The sequence below is a fragment of the Cnephaeus nilssonii genome (genome assembly GCF_951640355.1).
Source record: "Cnephaeus nilssonii genome assembly, chromosome: 6".
In the NCBI taxonomy this organism is placed as follows: domain Eukaryota; kingdom Metazoa; phylum Chordata; class Mammalia; order Chiroptera; family Vespertilionidae; genus Cnephaeus; species Cnephaeus nilssonii.
The window spans coordinates 65,299,069-65,321,728 of NC_137077.1; the positions used below are offsets into that span (position 1 = coordinate 65,299,069).

At 36.2% G+C, this 22,660-nt stretch overlaps 1 protein-coding gene across 5 annotated transcripts in view; it reads left to right on the forward strand.

Moving 5' to 3' along the window:
• Positions 1–10,789, forward strand: part of CNOT2 (CCR4-NOT transcription complex subunit 2) — a 125,319-nt gene extending 114,530 nt beyond the window's left edge. For all 5 annotated transcript variants that reach the window (XM_079774215.1, XM_079774218.1, XM_079774214.1 and 2 more), the window contains 2 exons: positions 890–1,034; positions 10,275–10,789. In XM_079774215.1, coding sequence (XP_079630341.1) covers positions 890–1,034; positions 10,275–10,361 — 232 coding nt within the window. In that variant the 3' untranslated portion in view covers positions 10,362–10,789. The remainder of the gene's footprint in view (positions 1–889; positions 1,035–10,274) is intronic.
• Positions 10,790–22,660: the final 11,871 nt, after the last annotated feature.

The window sequence follows — 22,660 nt, forward strand, 5'->3', positions numbered from 1 at the left end:
GCATTTCTGTTTTTACCTGATGTCATACAAATAAAAAGTTTGTGTTGTTTCTCATGTACAGTTGGTAACATATTAGTCATTCTAATCATGTTTACTATATAGTGAGTTACTTAAAAATTTCTAATGTTATGATTAGGAGACATTTTTACAGATTTAAATATTTTATAACATTCCTTATAATATTTCTATAAATGGCTTTGATTAGATACTTAAATGTAAAATATACTATGTTGATAATAAATTGTTTTTTATTTCTCAGCTGAGAATTGGTTTTTTTCTCATGTTCTTTTCACATTTTTTGTAAGATAGTAATTGGTAACTGTTCCTTTTAAGTTATAAGTAAATAAATTCATCCATCCATCACTGGCTATTTGTCTCATATTGTATATCTAAAAATTACCTCATGGTATGGGTAGGAAGGTATTTGTTTACTTGGAGATTTTATGTGAATTTAAATAGTTAATTCAAATAGACATTATATTTAGTTCCATACAAAATAATTCAAGTAGTTAGCATTTTTGTTTGTTTTGGTAGATATTTCAATTTCTATTAAATATTAAGAAGAACAAAAAAGTGAAGTTTCTGGAACACAATCGATCTTTATTTGGTCTGCCTAACATTTTACCACATCACTCATAAAGTTTTTAAGATCTCGTTCTGTTTGCATTAAAAGTTTCTTCAGCTAAGTAAAGATGTGGGTTTGGGAAAAATTAAGAAATTATTTTCCTACGTTTATTTCACTGGGGTTTTATGTAATAACAAGAAAAGTCAGGACAAAGAAACATTCTTTCTTATTTATTATTTTATGTGTAATAATTTTCTGAGAAAAGTTTTAAAAATGTGAGCCACAGGAAAAAAATTAATTGTCTTTTTCTCTTAAAAATTGAAGTTTTAACCGTGATTGGAGATACCACAAAGAAGAACGAGTATGGATTACCAGGGCACCAGGCATGGAGCCAACAATGAAAACCAATACATATGAGAGGGGAACATATTACTTCTTTGACTGTCTTAACTGGAGGAAAGTAGCTAAGGTATATATTTTGTTCATGTGTAAATGTATAAATCTAGATTTAAAAAAGAAGTGATCTCTTCTCTGTTTATATGTACCAATGCATTCATTTTAGTAACGTGCCAGATATTTGATCTTTTGTCTCTACCTCCTCAGCTTGATTTAACTCTAGGAGAGTATGCAGAAACCGTTCATTTCACTCACAGTTAGAAAAATGATTGAACTTGGTAAGAAATTTTGTAATTTTTCAAAAGCCTTGGTGACATTTTAAATATTTTTGTTTCTACTCAGTTGTAAAATAAAGATACTCTTGTGCAGTGCCAGTCATGTATTATATTATTGTTACTTTTTATTAAGCAGGTCTGAGATTTCCCTAAAACCAGTATATAAACAGATACAGGGTTTTTTAAAACAATTCCACTCATTGAAGAAAAGCTATTTAGAGTTTTGAAACAGAAAACTGTTCATTGGATGATTTTTTAGTTGTTAGTTTGGGCTTTTTTTTTTTTTTCCTTTTGAGTCAGCTTTACTAAACTGATAAAAAGGTAAAACATTTTAAGAAAACAATGTAAAGTGCTTACCAGATATTTATCACGAAAAACATTTTACATTATAATATTTTATATAAAACTTGAAAAATACAAGGGATTAATTTTTTTAATTATTATTTTTAGGTGTTTTCTCAATGATAAATGTCATTACTTCCCAGACCAAGTCTATGTACCACTATAGACTGTATTTGAGTTATTTTAACAATTCTACTTATGCATATCTTGATTTCAAAAGGTAGATCTGTGTTCTAACTTTTCAATTATGTTAAAATAATTATATTCATTACAAATAGTACATAAGACATTGTGTATATTACCTGTTCTTTAAGAAGTGATAGTGTAATAGAAAGCCATAGTCTTTGTTGTCATGGATTTAAATTTAACTCCAGTTTCTGCTATTTTATGCTTTCACCTTGTGCAAGTTTCCTTTTAAATCTAAATACTTGCATCTAGATTGTCATGAACTTTAAATGAGATTACACACAAACACATTTACACTAAATGTAGTGCTTGGCAAATACTGATTATTTATATATGAGAGTAGTTGTGATAGTTTGTTACTGCTGTTTCTATCATTGTTATTACAGCTTATTACTTTTTTTCCCAAAGATGGAAAAACAATAATTGATTGTTGTTAGGTTAGGTCAATGGTCCTCAAATTTTAGCTTACATCAAAATTACCTGGGGACCTTTACACAGATTGCTTGGCCATACTGCCATTGTTTCTGATTTAGTATGTTTGTAGATGGAACCTGAGAATTTTTATTTCTAACAAGTTCCCAAGTGATGCCAGTGATGATGCTGGTCCTTGTCTGGAGCCATACTTTAAGAAACTCGCAGTTAGTTGATTCTATAGGAGAGAAAAAGTCTCTTCGGAGGATGAAAAATTCTATTAGGAAATAACTGAAGTTTTTTCCATTCAATTTGAGGATTTTGCTCCAAATCATTGTAAATTATTTCAAATTTAGTATATGCAAAAAAGGGATGAATGTGTGAAGTAGATAGATATATAATTTTAGATAAATTTCAGTTCAGTATATGTGAAGAAAATCAAGTTATGTGAAAAATACTTGTTTTCTATAGAACTAAGTGCTCTCCATAAATATTCAGAAACAATTTAATAGGGCCCTATTAAACATTAATAGGACCCCTTATTATCTCACAAAAGGAAATCCGTAGTCAGATAAATGTCATTTTAAAGAATATTTTGTTTGTGAGTGTGTGTGCACACGCACGCACACAAAATAATTTTACCCAATTTTATCTCATATTGTTGAAGTTTTTCTTAACCTTTTCCTCTAAAATTTTTAGCAGTGAAGTAGGAAAATAAAATTTGGGAAATATCACTAAACTATTCCCTAAGAAATCTCTCTTGAAGTAATTTGCTAGCCACTTGTACTGATACTCTTCAACAAAATTATTTTCATAGTAATGAAAGCAAGTGGAATTTTGGTTTTTATCAAATTTCTTTTGGTTGTATTAAAATACAGGTTCATAAACTTAAACCAGGTTGTATTGTATTCACAGAATAAACTTTTGCACTGGCTTCTGTTTTTTCAGGCTGTTTTCAGTATTTTTCTAGAAACTGGATTAGTAATTAAGAAATAAACTTAATTCATAGTTATATTCATTAATAGATTCCATTATACTACACAAACTCCATTAAAATGCCAGGTCCCAAGTTAATTTCAAAGTCCTCATCTGTAAAGTGGGTGTGGCTTACTATTTACAGAACATGCATTAAATAGCTTCAACTCATTGTAAGAAGCCTACACTAAGAATTAGTATGATAACTAATAGCTTGATGTTACCATGGTATCATGAAAAGTATTGGCCTGATTCAACCATAATCAGGTCTCCATCCAGAATATCTTGTATATGAGGTTCTTCCTTTCTCTTTTGCAAACCACTTAATATTTTTAGGGAAATCAAGAATTGTAATGTTAAGGGGTTAGATTATTTAAATCAGAAGTACTTCTTATCCCTAAAAATTCTGACTCTGAGTTCTAGAATGTGGCCCATTATTTATTATAAAAATGTCTTATATGTCAATAATTTATGTACATAAAAATTTTGATACTGCCTTTGCTTATTCTCCCCTTTTAGATAATCTTGACTTGTCAGCAGACTATGTGGTCTGTCCTATGTGGAATTAGTATCCCACTAATTTAAAATGGTGATAATTTGGATAGTGTGTATAATCTTCATGAGTAAAATTTGAAAAATAATTTCATCCACAGAGAAATTTTAGATGCTGAAGTCTGCCCTGTTATCAGTAGCTTTCTCAGACTAAACTTAAAAGCTTAAGAATTTTTTCGGCCTAACTTTACCATTTGAGTCCAACATTGAATAGGATTTTTAATGCTTAGGATTTTTACCATATCATAGCCTGATATAAATAAGGGTGTTTTTTTTTTTTCTTTTCATTAACTTCACTGGTACATTTTAGTACTTTTTATACTGTAATTAGGAATGTGCTTTTTTCAAAATAGAAATTATTTCTAATATAACTATACTTAAGATAGTTTACTTCCCTCCTAAAATGTAATGAGGATTTATCATATTTAAGAGAAAGCTGACATTTCTGAGGATTTTAAAAAACATTCCTGCAGTGTATGTTTTTCTGTGAAATTTGATCAGTAATAATAATTTTACTTGACATCTGAATCAAGTGCATATACCGTACTTTCCGGCGTATAAGACGACTTTTTAACCCAGGAAAATCTTCTCAAAAGTCGGGAGTCTTATACGCCGAAAAATACAGTAGGTTAGAAAAATCTCTGACAGTGTATATCAGATTGCTTAAAATCCAAATACTGTATTTTCCGGCGTATAAGACCCCCAACTTTTGAGATTTTCCTGGGTTGAAAAGTCGTCTTATATGCCGGAAAATACGGTATTCTAATTCTGCTTCATAGTAACCTTTTGAGAATATGTAACCTAATTTTATTAATAGAAAAACTAAGACATTTAAAAGTTGTTTTTAAAAAGTATCTAGAACTCTTTCTAGCCTTTAAAATCATTAAACTGTAATCTAAAATTTTTTTTCCATTAGAGCAAATATATACATAGAACTTCTAATACCTATGCTTTGAATACTTCAAAAGTTAAGTGTTCTGTTTCTAACAGAAATGAAGAAAACTGTGTTTATTAATTTATCAGCTATTAGTTACACTTCTGCTAGGGGCCTGGCACTATTCTAGACAGTAGGTAGTCGTATACAAAAGAAGACATCCTAGAAACGAAGATGGCGCCATAGGTAAACACCTAAACTGCTGCCTCGCACAACAATTTCCAAACTACAACTAAAAGACAAAACGGACACCATCCAAAACCACAGGAAAGCTGGCTGAATGGAAATTCTACAACTAGAAAGAAAGAGAAAAGCACACCGAGACTCAGAGGAGCTGCAAAAGGCTGAAATACGTAGACGCACGCGCGAGGAGAGGACTGCAGCTGAGTGCGCACCTGGCTTTCTTAAGCGGGAGGGAGACAGAAGCTCCCGACTGCGCGAACTCCAGTTCTGGGTGAGAATCTGGGAACCCAGACTCATTCGGGGAGAAACTGGACTGTCTGGCACCAGGCAAAACTCGAGGGCGGCTTTCTCTCAGAGGTGCTTGCAGTGATTACCGAGGAATACTGAGACCCAGGGGCCTCATAGGGCAGGGCTGACTGGAAGCCATTGCTGTTTGCTCCGCCCTGAGACTCCGCCCCATCCAAGCTGAGCACAGAGGCTTTTGCAGTTTTGCAAGTCTTGTCTCATAAGGGTGTCTCCAGCACAGAAGTTCTCCCAGCGTAGACACAGCTGATCCTCAGCCAATTGGCCTGGAGGTCAATTCCTCCCAGTGATACCAACAACAATCAAGGCTTAACTACAACAAGACTATGCACACAGTTCACAAAGGGGTGCACCAAGATTGTCCACCTCAGGTAACTGGGGGAGGCTGAGCCACTGGGCCCTACAGGACACCTAGCACACAAAGCCACTCCATCAACTCAGGGAAGCAGCTAAAATGCGGAGACAAAGAAAAAGGTCACAAGTGAAAGAAATGGAGGGAAAAAAATGACTGGATATAGAGTTCAAAACCACGGTTATAAGGTTTTTCAAGAATTTTCTAGAAAAGGCCGATAAATTTAGTGAGACCCTTGAGAATATGAAAAAGGACCAACTAGAAATTAAGCATACACTGACTGAAATAAAAAATATTATGCAGAGATCTAACAGCAGACTAGAGATCGCAAGAATCAAGTCAAAGATTTGAAATACAAAGAAGCAAAAAACACTCAACCGGAAAAGCAAAAAGAATCCAAAAATTTGAAGATAGTGTAAAGAGCCTCTGGGACAGCCTCAAGCGTACCAACATCAGAATTATGGGGGTGCCAAAAGGAGAGAGAGAGCAAGATACTGAAAACCTATTTGAAGAAATAATGACCGAAAACTTCCCCCAACTGGTGAAAGAAAAAGACAAGTCCAGGAAGTGCAGAGAACCCCAAACAAAAGGAATCCAAAGAGGACCACACCAAGACACATCATAATTAAAATGCCAAGAGCAAAAGACAAAGAGAGAATATTAAAAGCAGCAAGAGAAAAACAGTTAATTACCTACAAGTGAGCACCCATACGACTGTCAGCTGATTTCTCAACAGAAACTATGCAGGCCAGAAGGGAGTGGCAAGAAATATTCAAAGTGATGAATAGCAAGAACCTACAACCAAGATTACTCTACCCAGCAAAGCTATCATTCAGAATTGAAGGGCAGATAAAGAGCTTCACAGATAAGAAAAAGCTAAAGGAGTTCATCACCACCAAACCAGTATTATATGAAATGCTAAAAGGTATTCTTTAACCTTTTGCACTCGGATGTCAAGTGTGGCTCGACACGGTTAGCATTAGAATAAAGGAATCGAGAAAAAAGCAAGTGAGTGCAAAGGGTTAAGAAGAGGAAGAAGAAGAAAAAGGTAAAGATAAAAATTATGAACAACAAATACATATCCATCAACAAGTGAATCTAAAAATCAAGTGAATAAAAAAATCTGATGAACAGAATAAACTGGTGAATATAATAGAATCAGGGGCATAGAAAGGGAGTGGACTGACAATTCTCAGGGGGGGGGGAGAGGTGTGGGGGTGCGGGAAGAGACTGGACAAAAATCATACACCTATGGATGAGGACAGTGGGGGGGGGGGGGTAAGGGCAGAGGGTGGGGTGGGAACCAGGTGGAGGGGAGCTGTGAGGGGGAAAAAGAGGAACAATTGTAATAATCTGAACAATAAATATTAATTAAATTTAAAAAAAGAAGACATCCTTCTTGCCCCTACAGATTATTCAGAGGTGTACATATGTGTTATGTGTGTGTATATAGCATAAATATATAAAAGAGATGTAATCAACAATCAAAGTTGGGGATACCAGTATATAGTAAGCTTTGTGTATTTTAATAATGAAAGTATAGAGAAAACAAAAATAAGATTTAAAAAATGGAACACAAAAGTGTGACCCATTTAATTTCTAAATCTGATATAAAGGTCTTTGAGAGTCTCTTAATTATCCTATATAATAAAAGGGTAATATGAAAATCGAACAAATGGCGGAACGACTGGTCACTATGACACGTACTGACCACCAGGGGGCAGGCATTCAGTGCAGGAGCTGCCCCCTGATGGTCAGTGCGCTCCCACAGGGGAGCACTGCTCAGCCAGAAGCCCAGAAGCCAGGCTCACGGCTGTCGGGCACAGCAGCAGTGGCGGGAGCCTCTCCCGCCTCTGCAGCAGCGCTAAGGATGTCCCAACTGCCTGCGGGGAGCAGGCCTAAGCAGGCAGTTGGACATCCCCCAAGGGCTCCCGGGACTGCAAGAGGGCACAGGCCAGGCTGAGGGGACTCCCCCCACCCCCCGAAGTGCACACATCTTTGCACAGGGCCTCTAGTATTAAAATATTAATGTTCCCTAGATTTAAACTGATCTCTTTTTTTAACATGTAAGGAAAATATATGTGCATTGATGAAATCACTCTAGTTTAAATTTTAACAATAGAATTCACCAATGTGCAATGACAAAGACAGGATAATTGAACAGAATTTTAAATTTTATAACTTAGGTTGTGAGATGTATAATTTGTCACAGTTACAAATAGACTTTTTACCTATAACTACACATAATTTAGAACTAAAATGCTAGTTTTAATTTCTAAAAAGATACTTTCTTTACTAACTAGTTATGCATCTTCAAGCCAGACAAATTCTTTTAAAGCCTAGCCAGGTGAATAGAGAGTTATGCTTATACAGTGTGTTAAGGAGAGCTGTGGTGATTGTGATGGTAATTTTGGTATTGCTAGTTTTAAGCATATAAGCACTGTGCTTTTGTTACTCTACAAACTGTATAAACTGAACCTTTTTAGATTAAAGTCATCACTGGGTGTCTTCTTTATAAATGTTTGTCAGTGGACTGAGTTTTTCAACATTATTTATGGATAGACGGTGTAATGAAGTGATTCTATTTTGGATCTTGGGCTAAGAATATTAAAAATTATGTTTTATACTGCAAAAGTCATGGTATTACATGGATCTGGATTCTAATCCTAAACCTGATACTTGTATGACTTGGGCATTTTCCTCAGATGCAAAATGAAGATGTTATCTACACTTATCATAAAGATTAGAATAAAATCAGCTGTAGCCCTAGTTTTGACACACATTAGAATTTCAGCAAGTTATACCTGCTCTTTCTGTAATTGTTAATGTAATATCCTTAAATTTTAAATACTTGATTTTGTATCTCAAAATTTAATCGTGACATACGTTTTCATTTTAATTTAAGAGTGGAATTCCTTCTTAATTTAATAGTGGGAATACTCATTATGAAATCAATTCAGAACAAAATAGCAGATAAGGTAAAATATAGTAACCCATAGTACTAATATTACTTGTTGGCTTTCTTTAAATCATAATATATCATATTAAATAACTTTTTAAATGTAACCGACTGAATAGTTTGTGCTTAATGAATTTAGGTTGTAGAATTAGTTATTTTAAACCTCTTGCTCTTTGGATTTACGAAGGTATGATTTTTACATTAATACTAGAGGCCTGGTGCACAAATTCATGCTACCAGTGGGGTCCCTTGGCCTGGCCTGCGGGATCGGGCCAAAACCGGCTCTCTGACATCCCCTGGAGGGTCCTGGATTGTGAGAGGGCACAGGCCAGGCCGAGGGACCCTACCAGTGCACGATCGCGGCCCAGGAGAGACACGGGAGGTTGGCCAGCCGAGGAGGGACTGTTGGAGGGCTCCAGGGCGTGTCTAGCCTTACTTGCTCAGTCCCGATTGGCCTGACCCCAGCAGTAAGCTAACCTACTAGTTGGAGCGTCTGCCCCCTGGTGGTCAGTGCATGTCATAGCAACTGGTCGACCAGTCAACTGTCTGCCCCCTGGTGGTCAATGCACATCATAGCGAGCGGTTGAGCAACCTTAGCATATCATTAGCATATTACACTTTGGTTGGTTGAATGGTCAACCAGACATATAGCATATTAGGCTTTTATTATATAGGATAGAATGAAAATTATATTCTGCATCTCTTTGATCTTGGGGAAGTATAAAAACAATGGCTTCAAAATTCTTAAAGTTTAAAACTCATGAAGTTAGTGTAGTATTTTGAAAGTTTAATTGAAATAGACTATGCAGTTTGCTTTCAAATGTGCCTACATCAGCCACTGTGTAGTTTTGGGTAGTAGTTACATCTTTTCAGGGTTTTGGTTTTATGAAATAGCAAGTGTGGAGATGTGTGAGTTTTAAGTTCATTGTTTTTCCTGGAATTTAAATAAGGTTAGAATAACTTTCTATGCTTTTTTTTATAAGACAAATTGGTAAACTATTTTTAAAGTTTTTGATGAAAAATAAATTTTTAGGTTTTATATTTCCTTGAATGAGGCTTTACTTTTAAATATAGCATGTCCCAAAAATGTATACACACTTTAACTGCTGACAACTCACTTAATTTTCACTCCTTTTCAGGTTTAACTGATTTGAAATAATGGGTGAAGCCATACTAAGTTTTGAACAAAGAAAAATTACACTAAAGTGGCATTATACTTCTTTTTATGGGGATACATAAAAGATAAAGTTTATGGTACAAAACCAGCAGCAGTCGACGAATCCAGGGTGCACAAAATACCGAACGAAATGATTGTTGATGTTTGCGATTCCATTGCTTCACGTTATCAGCAGTGCCTGGACCAGAACGGTCATCACTTTGAAAACTGATGTTGAAAAAGAAAATTATTTCTTTCTGTAGATTCTTTTAAATTTTGAAAATGAACTGTATGTTAATAAATACTGACTTTATAATCTATTCAAAGTGTGTATACATTTTTGGGGACACCCTATATTCTCTAATTTTCAGTGTTTTTTATTAGTGATATAGTAAGTACCCTGTCAAGTTTTTATTTTTAAGGGGGAAAAAAGCATAGAATTTGTGTCATAAAATAGATGTTCACGAGAAGTCTCACTTTTATGCAGGAAGTCTCTATTTGTCAGATAGAAACGACAGCATATTATTTTCATTCAAGCTATATTTTACTTAAGAGTTGGTATATCTGTGTCTGTGAACATTCTCATAGATGTAGGTATTTTGTTAATATAGTAAAATACGTTTTCACGAAACTTGGAGGACAAAGGGAGAGGAAATCAACTAAATTCTTAAATTTGGTTTTGTAGGAGTTCCATTTGGAATATGACAAATTAGAAGAACGGCCTCACCTGCCATCCACCTTCAACTACAACCCTGCTCAGCAAGCCTTCTAAAAAAGACTTCCCTTTTCTTGGGGTATGGCTGTCTCAGCACAATACTCAACATAACTGCAGAACTGATGTGGCTCAGGCACCCTGGTTTTAATTCCTTGAGGATTTGGCAATTGGCTTACGCAAAGGGTCACCATTTGAGGTCCTGCCTTACTAATTATGTGCTGCCCAACAACTAAATTTGTAATTTGTTTTTCTCTAGTTCAAGCAGGGTCTGAATTTTTTCATTTATTTTCTTTTTTTTTTGCCAGCAGACAGACTTGGGTCTATAAAGACAAGCAAGTACACTGACGGAAGTTTACCGTTTAGTTTCTAAAATGTAAAAAAGAAAACCCACAAAAGACTCAACAAAATTAGACCACAAAATTTGCATTGTTCATTGTAGCACTATTGGTAATAAAATAACAAATGTTTGTGCATTTTTATGTGAAGATCCTTCTCGTATTTCATTTGGAAAGATGAGCAAGGTCTGCTTCCTTCATTTTACTTCCCCTTTTGTTTTTGAAAGGCAGTTTCGCCAAGCTTAACGCAAGAATATCTGACTGTTTAGAAGAAAGAGATTGCCACAATCTCTGGATGGTTTCCAGGGTTGTGTTATTACTGAGCTTCATCTTTCCAGAATGAGCAAAACACTGTCCAGTCTTTGTTACGATTTTGTAATAAATGTGTACATTTTTTTTAAATTTTTGGACATCACATGAATAAAGGTATGTATGTACGAATGTGTATATATTATATATATGACATCTATTTTGGAAAATGTTTGCCCTGCTGTACCTCATTTTTAGGAGGTGTGCATGGATGCAATATATGAAAATGGGACATTCTGGAACTGCTGGTCAGGGGACTTTGTCGCCCTGTGCACTAAAGGGCCAGATTTTCAGCAGCCAAGGACATCCATACCCAAGTGAATGTGATGGGACTTAAAGAAGTGAACTGAGACAATTCACTCTGGCTGTTTGAACAGCAGCATTTCATAGGAAGAGAATAAAAGATCAATCTTGTATTTTCTGACCACATAAAGGCTTCTTCTCTTTGTAATAAAGTAGAAAAGCTCTCCTCACTGCAGTGTTGACTTTGATTTGAAATTGTGGAATTATTTCTTCAGTATGAAATAGAAGATAAAAATACTAAGGGTTTACAAATATCAAATTGAAGGGTGTACCTAAACAATTTAAAATGTAGTTTTCTTTCAGTTTTTGACAAGTAGTTTAATGGAGCCATCACCATTTCACTTGTAGGTTATTTAAAATGTAGACATTTTTAGTATTAACCAAGTTCAAAACAGAGAAAACTATTAGAAATAAAACTTCCTGATCACTCTTGGGACCCAATCAAAATGCTTTTCTTTTGTGTGAAACTTGTAAGAAATTTCTCGATAGACTTTTGATATTTATCTTTAAGAAGTAATACTCAAATTAAGGGAAGCCAAAAGCAGTGGCAGGACAGACTTCACCTCCCGTGTGCTGGCCTGGATATTTCACACTTAAAAGTTGATGGGTTCTTTTCCATCTAAAGATAAATACCGTCTTTAAAAATGTCTAAAGACTGAAGCTATGAAAGCAGAACTAAAGATAGTAAAGTGGGGGGTGGGGGGACAAGTGAGTATTGATCTTTAAATTTTCCCTTTTAACCTGTTTTTCTATGAAGAATAAAAGTTTGACATTTACCAAATCATGTTTGAAAATGAAACATTTATGGCATTTCTGTGTTTGTCAGGATTATAAAATGGCAAGATTTATCTTTTTCAACGTATTTTGAGATACGAAGCTGATATAAAAATAACAGGATTTTTTTAATCTTTCAGATTTAAACCAAAGCATCTCTTCTCTAGGAAAGATGGCACTTATATAATTATAATTTTATTGTTGTGAAAAAAATCTTCACAGAACACACACCATATTTGACATAAACCAGTGTCAAATCCTACAAATCAATTTCTTTTTAAAAAAATACATTTTTTTCATAATAATTTACTGTTAAATGTAATTTCCTACAAAACCATGAAAGGTAGAAGGAAAAAATGGAAGGGGGGTCTTTATTCTTATGATACAAACATAACATAAAGTGTCACCATAATCATGATTAGTACTGTGTGAATGACTCAGAAGAGCAAAATACCTCTTATCAAGTGGTTTGTTGTCTTAATTGCCATATACAAAGTAAAGTGCACACTTCTTCAGTTTCCTGAGTTCTTTCACCCTGAATCATCAAAATGCAAAACTCTTGCATGTAAACCAACTTTTTATAACTTGTTAACATCAGAAATTACCATGCTCTTGACTTAAGATCCAAGTTTTAAAATTCTATATGAAATCTTTAAAATACTATATTAAAATCTTTAATATAACATACTTCTATATTCCTTGGTTTTATAATTTGTGGTTTTACATGTGCAAAAGTTGACCTAAACTAGTTATTTCACATTTTCTTTCATAGGTTTAGATTTTATTGATTTTTTCCCTATATAACTAGAGACATAAATGTGTACATTATATTAAATATTTTTTTGCTTTTACTATAATTGGCTTCCTGGAACCACAAGCTATTTAGTTACAAAGAAAAGTCCTTCCGGTTATTTAGTTTAAAATATTATATATTTAATGGTTCTTGTGATATTTTAATTTATATGGAAAAAACTCCATTTTCAGGGATTTTTCACTGAGCACATAACTTTTCTTCATTTTAATAAATTTTAATAAGGACTGAAAGTTTATTTGAATTCTAATAGTATATATAAAGCCAAATATTTATCTGGTCTTTTCCTTTTTGCCACTGGACTTGGAACACAATAGGTGCTTGATAAATACATGTTGATTAAATGGTATAAAGTGATATTTCAGTTTGAAAATAAAATTTACAAATTAAAGCATTGAGCTTTGAAACAATTTACTATTTTTTGCTGTAATTTTATTTTCAAGAGACTCTAAGCATTTTAAATTAATTTTCTATACTTTTCCCATTTTTCCCACTCTACCCTTTCTAATTGATCCCTTCCTCTGAATCCTCCTTCATTAAAAAACTATCAGTCTTCCATTTTATTAAATATTTTGTTTAATATTAGGTTAAATATGTGGAATCTGAGAATGGCTGCAAAGGAAGACTCACTGATTTTATTTAACTTCGATTTGCTTAATAGACCAGTTTTACAAGAAAACTGCCAAAAACCTAAACATGCTTGTGTGTAAAAAGAAAAGGGAACTTGTCCGACTAGCATGGCTCAGTGATTTGAGTGTGCACCTATGAACCAGGAGGTCACGGTTCAATTCCTGGTCAGGGCACATGCCCAGGTTGCAGGCTTGATCCCCAGTGGAGGGTGTGCAGGAGGCAGCTGATCAATGGTTATCTCTCATTGAATCTTCTATCTCTCCCTCACCCGTCCTCTCTGAAATCAATAAAAAAATATATTAAAAAAGATGAAAAGGGATCTTTAATGTTCTCTTAACCCTGGTTTATCTCTCTAGTTAATAAAAAAAGACATAGAAATACCTTCTAACTGATTCTATTAAGACAGTTCCTGGAGAATGAGATAAGCCACATCTCAATGTCTTTTTAAATGCCATGTCACAAGGTTCACTCTCTTGCCACTAGCATTACCCGTGAATTAGATCATACCATGAATAAATGACGAACCTAGGAAATGAAGCAAAGTCAAAATTGAGATCTAAATCAAACCCTATAATGTTGTGTGTTGAGTTGCTTCAAATAAGATAAATTGAATGAGGATAATTACTTTTGCACTTGAGTTGCTAAAAGAAAAAGGATGGTGGAATATAACAAGGCTTAAGAGTGGTTCATATGTAGCCCTAGCCAGTTTGGCTCAGTCGATAGAGCGTTGGCCTATGGACTGAAGGGTCTTGGGTTCGATTCAAGTTAAGAGCACATGCCTGGGTTTTGGCTCAGTCCCCAGTAGGGGTGTGTGGGAGGCAGCCTGTCAAGGATTCTCTGCCATGGATGCTTCTTTCTATCCCTCTCCCTTCCTCTCTGAAATCAATTTTTTTAAAATAAAATTTTTAAATAGTGGTTCATATGTAGACCAATGTAAATTGTGAGTCTGTTGTCCAAATACTAATCTTCAGCTGCCTTAGGAAAAGTATAGTGCTCAAAAGAAAGTAGGAAGTGTGCTGTATTTTAAGAGCTGCCATGACTGGGGAAGGCAGAAGAATACATGGCATGACTTCGAGTTGCAAATCAGTATACTAAGCATTTTTGCATGCTGCTTATACCCTATCTTCAGCATGGTGTCATGAGGCAGGTTTTAGTATCCCCATTTTAAAGTACATTCAAAATACACAAAAAAACCACCATCACGAAGTAGGAATGGTTAGCATTAGAGAATAAACTTCGTAAACACGGTGTCTGTCTTCAGGTTTCAAATTCAAGAGCTGTCGCAGAACGATGAATTCATTTGTGTGGGTGAAGAGCAGAACCAATAAGGTTTCAGTGCAATATTTTTTTTTCATTTATTTTAAATTTAATAAATCTTCATTGTTCAGATTATTACAAGTGTTCCTTTTTTTTCCCCCATAGCTCCCCTCCACCCAGTTCCCACCCCACCCTCTACCCTTACCCCCCACCACTGTCCTCATCCATAGGTGTACGATTTTTGTCCAGTCTCTTCCCGTACCCCCCACACCCCTTTCCCCCCAAGAATTGTCAGTCCACTCCCTTTCTATGCCCCTGATTCTATTATGTTCACCAGTTTATTCTGTTCATCAGATTTTTTTATTCACTTGATTTTTAGATTCACTTGATGGATATATATTTGTTGTTCATAATTTTTTATCTTTACCTTTTTCTTCTTCCTCTTCTTAAAGAATACCTTTCAGCATTTCATATAATCCTGGTTTGGTGGTGATGAACTCCTTTAGCTTTTTCTCATCTGTGAAGCTCTTTATCTGCCCTTCAATTCTGAATGATAGCTTTGCTGGGTAGAGTAATCTTGGTTGTAGGTTCTTGCTATTCATCACTTTGAATATTTCTTGCCACTCCCTTCTGGCCTGCATAGTTTCTGTTGAGAAATCAGCTGACAGTCGTATGGGTGCTCACTTGTAGGTAATTAACTGTTTTTCTCTTGCTGCTTTTAACCCTTTGCACTTGCTTTTTTCTCGAGCTGCTACCGATGCTAACCGTGTCAAGTCACACTCGACATCCGAGTGCAAAAGGTTAATATTCTCTCTTTGTCTTTTGCTCTTGGCATTTTAATTATGATGTGTCTTGGTGTGGTCCTCTTTGGATTCCTTTTGTTTGGGGTTCTCTGCGCTTCCTGGACTTGTAAGTCTATTTCTTTCACCAGTTGGGGGAAGTTTTCAGTCATTATTTCTTCAAATAGGTTTTCAGTATCTTGCTCTCTCTCTTCTGGCACCCCCATAATTCTGATGTTGGTACGCTTGAAGTTGTCCCAGAGGCTCCTTACACTATCTTCATATTTTTGGATTCTTTTTGCTTTTTGCTTTTCCTCTTTTTTCCCCCATAGCTCCCCTCCACCCAGTTGAGTGTTTTTTGCTTCTTTGTATTTCAAATCTTTGACTTGATTCTTGCGATCTCTAGTCTGCTGTTAGATCTCTGTATAATATTTTTTATTTCAGTCAGTGTATGCTTAATTTCTAGTTGGTCTTTTTTCATATCCTCGAGGGTCTCGCTAAATTTATCGGCCTTTTCTAGAAAATTCTTGAAAAACCTTATAACTGTGGTTTTGAACTCTATATCCAGTCGTTTTTTCCCCCTCCATTTCTTTCATTTGTGATCTGTTTCTTTTGTCTCCACATTTTGGATGCTTCCCTGAGTTGATAGAGTGGCTTTGTGTGCTATGTGTCCTGTAGGGCCCAGTGGCTCAGCCTCCCCCAGTTACCTGAGGTGGACTCTCTTGGTGCACCCCTTTGTGAACTGTGTGCTCAGCCTTGTTGTAGTTAAGCCTTGATTGTTGTTGGTATCACTGGGAGGAATTGACTTCCAGGCCAATTAGCTGTGAGGATCAGCTGTGTCTACGCTGGGAGAACTTCTGTGCTGGAGACACCCTTATGAGACAAGACTTGCAAAACTGCAAAAGCCTCTGTGCTCAGCTTGGATGGGGTGGAGTCTCAGGGCGGAGCAGACAGCAATGGTTTCCCATCAACCCTGCCCTAATAGGCCCCTGTGTCTCAGTGTCCCGTGGTAATCTCTGCAAGCACCTCTGAGAGAAAGCCGCCCTCGAGTTCTGCCCACTTCCAGACAGTCCAGTTTCTCCCCAAATGAGTCTGGGTCCCCAGAGTCTCGCCCGGAACTGGAGTTCAGCACAGTCGGGAGCTTTTGTCTCCCTCCCAGTTGAGAAAGCCAGCCGCGTACTCAGTTGCCCGCCCTCTCCATGCATGCGCCTCGGTACCTCTGCCTTCTGCAGTTCCTCTGAGTCTCTGTGCTTTTCTCTTTCCTGACAGTCCAGCTTCACCCCGTATGAGTCTGGGTCCCCAGAGTCTTGCCCGGAACTGGAGTTCACAGTCGGGAGCTTTTGTCTCCCTCCCACTTGAGAAAACCAGCTGCGCACTCAGTTGCCAGCCCTCTCCATGCGCGCATCTCAGTACCCCTGCCTCCTGCAGCTCCTCTGAGTCTTTGTGTGCTTTTCTCTTTCCTTCTAGTTGTAGAATTTCCACTCAGCCAGCCTTCCTGTCGTTCTGGATGATGTCCGTTTTGTCTCTTAGTTGTAGTTTTGAAATGGTTGTGTGAGGCAGCAGTTTAGGTGTTTACCTATGCCACCATCTTGGTTTCTCTTCAGTGCAATATTAAAACATAACAGGTCATTATGATTTTGAAAGTAGTTGCTTTATAACGCATTGGATTCAACCTCATAGAACATAACCAGGGAGACTGGATGGAAAGTGTTGTGTGTATAAGGTAAGGTAAGGAGTTAAATTGAATAATTTTGAATGTTACTATCGTTTATTGAAAAAGTGTTAAAGTGGAATAATTACTGTATTTCAACAAACCTAAGTGCCAATAATTGTGACAATCATTTTTTGTACCATTAAGGAGGAAGTAGCTGAAACTATGACAAGCCACCAATTACAAAATGCATACCAATTTCACAGATGCCATACATGGACAGAATATGCATCTTAGAACTATGAGATGTACATCTGGGAGAGTAGACAACTAAGGGAGATATGACAGCTGTCCTCAAATATAGGGAAGATTTAGGAGGGTAAGATTCAAACCAGCAGGTGGAGGAAGTAGAATGAGACAGATTTTGGTTCTATGTTAAGGTGCTCTCCCACAGTACTCACTGCTTTATGAAATGAGGATTCCAACAGCAAAAATATTCATGCGAAAAGTGGATGACTCAGAAATCTCCGTTAAGAGAGCTACCTTTTTGAATAAAAAGTTAGATGGGATAACCTCTAGGGCTCCTTTCAATTTTTTAAAAATATATTTTTATTTCAGAGAGGAAGGAAGAAGGAGAGATAGAAACATTAATAATGAGAGAATCACTAATTGGCTGCCTCCTACACGCCACCAAATGGGGATTGAGCCTGCAACCCAGGTACATGCCTTGACCTGGAATCTTAACTGTGACCTGGTTCATAGATCGATGCTCAACATCTGAGCCACACCAGCCCGGCCTCCTTTTAATTATTAAAGAAGTTGATATCCTTTTCTTGATCTGAATCTGAGGAATATATTATGAATCAGGTCTAAAAAATATATTCTTAAAGCATTGGCCTAGTTAAAATGTGTTCTTCTGTGAAGGTTTACTTAAATTTATTGCTATACCTTTGGAAAGAAATTTAATCAAAAAAGTTAAAAAGGCAACTTGATTCACCTTCCCTCCCCTATGTCCCCATTAATCTTTAGAAATAACACAACAAATACTGAAGTATATGTATATGTGTATATTCACCAGATTAATTTATTCATTCAAAGGTGGGAAGAGAGGTTTTTTGTTGTGAGGGAGAGAGAGATAGAAACATCAATGATGAGAGAGAATCATTGATCGGCTGCCTCCTGCACGCCCCACATTGTGGATCGAGCCTGAGACCCGGACATGTGCCCTTGACCAGAATCGAACCCAGGACCTTTCAATCTGCAGGCCAGCACTCTCTTCACTGAGCCAAACTGGCCAGGGCAAGAGACAGTTTTTTATAAGTTTTGAGGCAAATGTATAGCCTGAATAAACATTGCATTGCTAAGCTCCTGCATTCTGCTACAGTAGTGATAACAAAAATTAGATTAAGCATTAATCCTATTATTTAAAAAAGGAAGCTGACAATTAAATTTTATGTATAAAAAGCTCAGTTTGGATCCAGACAGCTGCAGGAAATACCAGAGTCAAAGTTGTCTTCTAGTTTTGTAATTCTCAAATTTAATGAGCATAAGAATCACCTGGGGAATGTTAGAAATGCCAGTTTTAGGCCTCATGTTTAGATATCCTGATTTTCAAATGTCGAGAGAGGCCAGAAATACATACTTGAGTAAATACCACTAGTTTCTGAAGTTAATGAACTACCAATTAACACTTAAACTGTACCGGTACTAACTAGAATAAAATTGTACGACATCCAAGTAAGTTAATCGTGGAATAATGCATCCCTGTGTATCGGGCATTCATTTACTTTTTTCTATATTCGATGTTCTAGCACAGAAATCACATTATTCCAACAGTATTTACTACAGCAGAATACTAGAAAACCTAAATCCATTCCCAAGTACAAAAGAGCAAAGATGCTTTTTTTTTTTTTTAACCTTAGCTATTTCCTGGGGATAGTTATGCTAGATGTTAGATTTCCACTTCAGTTTGTGTGCATAAAAACTGCTAACAGCAACTATGTGAACTATCAATTCTATGTACATCAACAAAGTTTTTAAATCTAGTCATCCTGTTGTATAAATACTATGACCTGACAAGATTTTAATGATGTATTTCATTATAAGAATTCATTGTTCAGTTTAAAAAGGTAATCATTTTCAGATGTTTGCCATAGTTTTCCCTTAATCATTTAAGCGACTTCTTCATAAAATTCACAGTGATAGTCTTCATTGTCATAATTTCCTGTTGAAAACCCAAATTTTTGCATAGTCCAGTAGCTTATGGTGTCCGGTTGACACATGCCAAAATACTTTAGCTAATCAACTGTCTTCTAAGGGCAAAGCTAATTTTTCATTCTTCATGAGATTTTATTAGTTTTCATTTTCAAGGCCTGCTAGGCATCTACCACATCGCAAATATGTTTTTGACATTTTTGTTAGAAGGGGAAATAAAACTGAACCTATTTATGCCAAAAGTGTTTCCTTTAAACAATAATAATTAAGGATAGTAGCTGAAGAAAACAGAATTTTCTACTGAATCAGAGCTGGTTTCTAATTTTCATAAGCATGTCCTGAAATGTAAATGTGCAGATAATATAAATTTGTATTTAGCCTAAGTAACATTTTTGTTGACATTAGTAAATCTTTATTAAAATTATGTGAAATAGCCGAAACCGGTTTGGCTCGGTGGATAGAGCGTCGGCCTGCGGACTGAAAGGTCCCGGGTTCAATTCCGGTCAAGGGCATGTACCTTGGTTGCGGGCACAGCCCCAGTTGGGGGTGTGCACGAGGCAACTGATCGATATTTCTCTCTCATCGGTGTTTCTAACTCTCTATCCCTCGCCCTTCCTCTCTGTAAAAAATCAATAAAATATATATTTTTTAAAAATTATGTGAAATAGGTTTTGTTATCCCTGTTACATAAAATAATATACTGAAGCTCGGAGAAATTATATAATTATTTCAAGGTTTTGAAGCTAGGTGGTGGAGAGCCAGCGTTGGACCTGGAGTCTGATTCTAAAGTATATGTTTTTCCTGCCACGGCTGTTGCCAGAATACTCAGATGCCAGGTGAGAAGAGGACCTAAATAATGTTTGACCACATAATTTTCAGAGAGGAAGGGAGAGGGAGAGAGAGAAACATCAAAGGTGAGAAAGAATCATTGATCGGCTGCCTCCTGCACGCCCCCTACTGGGGATGGAGCCCACAGCCCACGCATGTGCCCTTGATGGGAATCAAGCCCAGGCCCCTTCAGTCCACAGGCCGAGGCTCAAGCCACTGAGCCGACTGACTAGGGCACATAATTTAATTTTTAAAACTTTTAACAAATGATGTTTTTCTCCCAGGCTAAACTCTAGTATATACTGAAGATAATTTTAGTAACACATGGGAGATCTTTAAACATTTTGGAAGAAATGCATCAAATTTCAAGGGTGGTATGATGTCAACAAATAGCTGCATTTGCTTGATTCTTCTTAGGGTCAGCCTTATTGATAATCATGTATAATGAACAATTAAAACACTGATTATTCTTCAAAAATATACAGTTCAGCCATGGCTGGTGTGGCTCCATGGGTTGAGCATCGTCCTGTGCACTGAACAGTCTCTGGTTCGATTCGCGGTCAGAGCACATGCCCAAGTCATGGGTTCAGTCCCCGGTTGGGGCGCATACAGGAGGCAACTGATTGATGTTTCTCCCTCTCTCTTCCTCTCGCTAAAATCAATATAAGCTTATAAAAATATATATACAGCTCAGAAAAGATTACATGTGGGAGTGACATAAATAGTTTCATTTTCTACATAAAAATAAGGATTTGGGGCAGCCAGAATGTTTGGAAGCTACCTTTAAATCTGTTACATTCTGAACATTTATTTTTAAGATGTTTTAATTAGCATATGTAACAGTTGCATGAAAAATGAGCTGTCTTAAAATTTGAGCTCTTAAATATATCCCCTCTTAAGAGACATGTTTGATTTTTTATTTTGACTGTTTTAAGTAATTTACTACCTAAATGGTTAATATTCTTCTAACATAAAACAAGCTATGTCCCTTTTCTGAATGAAAATTAGACCTGGTTTTTTAAAATAGTTTTTTATTAATTTCAGAGAGGAAGGGAGAGATAGAAACATCAATGAGAATCATTGATAGGCTGCCTCCCTGAGGGCTTCTACTGGGGATGTAGCCAGCAACCCAGGGAATGTGCTCTGACCAGGAATCGAACCAGTGATCTCCTGGTTCATAGGTCGACACTCAACCACTGAGCCACATCAGCCAGGCATATACCTGTCTTTCTTTTTAATGCAAGGCATGTTACTCCTTTGCTCAAAAAAAAAAGTTATTTCCAGATTTCTCTATTTTAATCTGAAGTTTTATATTATTTTTGCATTTCATTCTAAAGAATGTAAGATTTGAATATTAAATTGGTTGACTTGCACATTGCTATTTGGACTCCAAATTCTGTCTACTAATGAGCCAAAATCATTTTCCAAGCTTTGCTCTATATTTGCAATGACTTTAATGAGCAAAAAATCCATCATCCTAGATGTGTTTGTATGTCGGATAGCATGGAACTGAACGGTACAGACTTGTTTTAGAGAATGCTAAAACTGGGTATCCTTTTCAGCTTTGAATTGTCCATTTTCCTTAGTATTTTAGGATAAGGATATGATCTTAATTTTCTAAGCAATATTAGAATACTGAATAAATGGAAGATTAGCATAAGAAGAAAAGGCCTAGGAGGGAGAGTGATAGTTGTCTTCCCACATCTGGAGTTATTGGCAAGTCAGATTATCTTTTATCCTACATAACACCAGAGGGCAGAATAACAACCTTTACATAAATATTATGGCAAGGTGGATTTTAATTTACAGTACTACATAATTTTTTTTAAAGATCCAAAAATCAAATGGGTAACATTAATTGTTACTGAATTTTTCATCACTGGAAGTGTCTAAAAGCAAGAAGAGAAGTCCTAGGCGACTTCCTGTGTTAGGAAGATAGGCATTTTTCCTACTCTATTTAGTGACTTGTTTTATTAACATCTGGCGGTTCCCTATATTTATTTCCACTTTGAATCTAGTTTGAATTTCTAACAAGCCTCTCTGAAACCTAAATACTATACTTCATTTCCCTCTTCTGTGTAAAACCATACTACTTATATTTGCTATGCCTTTTAAAAAGAGCTATTTTCAACACAAAGGATTCAGAGTATATAAAATTAAACAGGAGGACCAGATCAAATCATTAGCTCCTTCATCTTCTACCTACAGTCCCCCTTCATAGTCAGGTTTCACAAGATGAATTTTTATGAAGCCTAACTATACTTGAATGTAGGTATATAAGCACATTTCAAATCCTACACTTACTTTTTTACTAAATACATTTGTTAGACGTAGTATCCTATATAATAAAAGCCTATATGCAAATTGACCAAACCAGCAGCGCCAGGACAGCCAAGGCAGGTGCCAGCAGGGACCCCCCCAATAGCCCCACCCATTGCCCCACAGAGGGAGGTGACCAGCAGCGG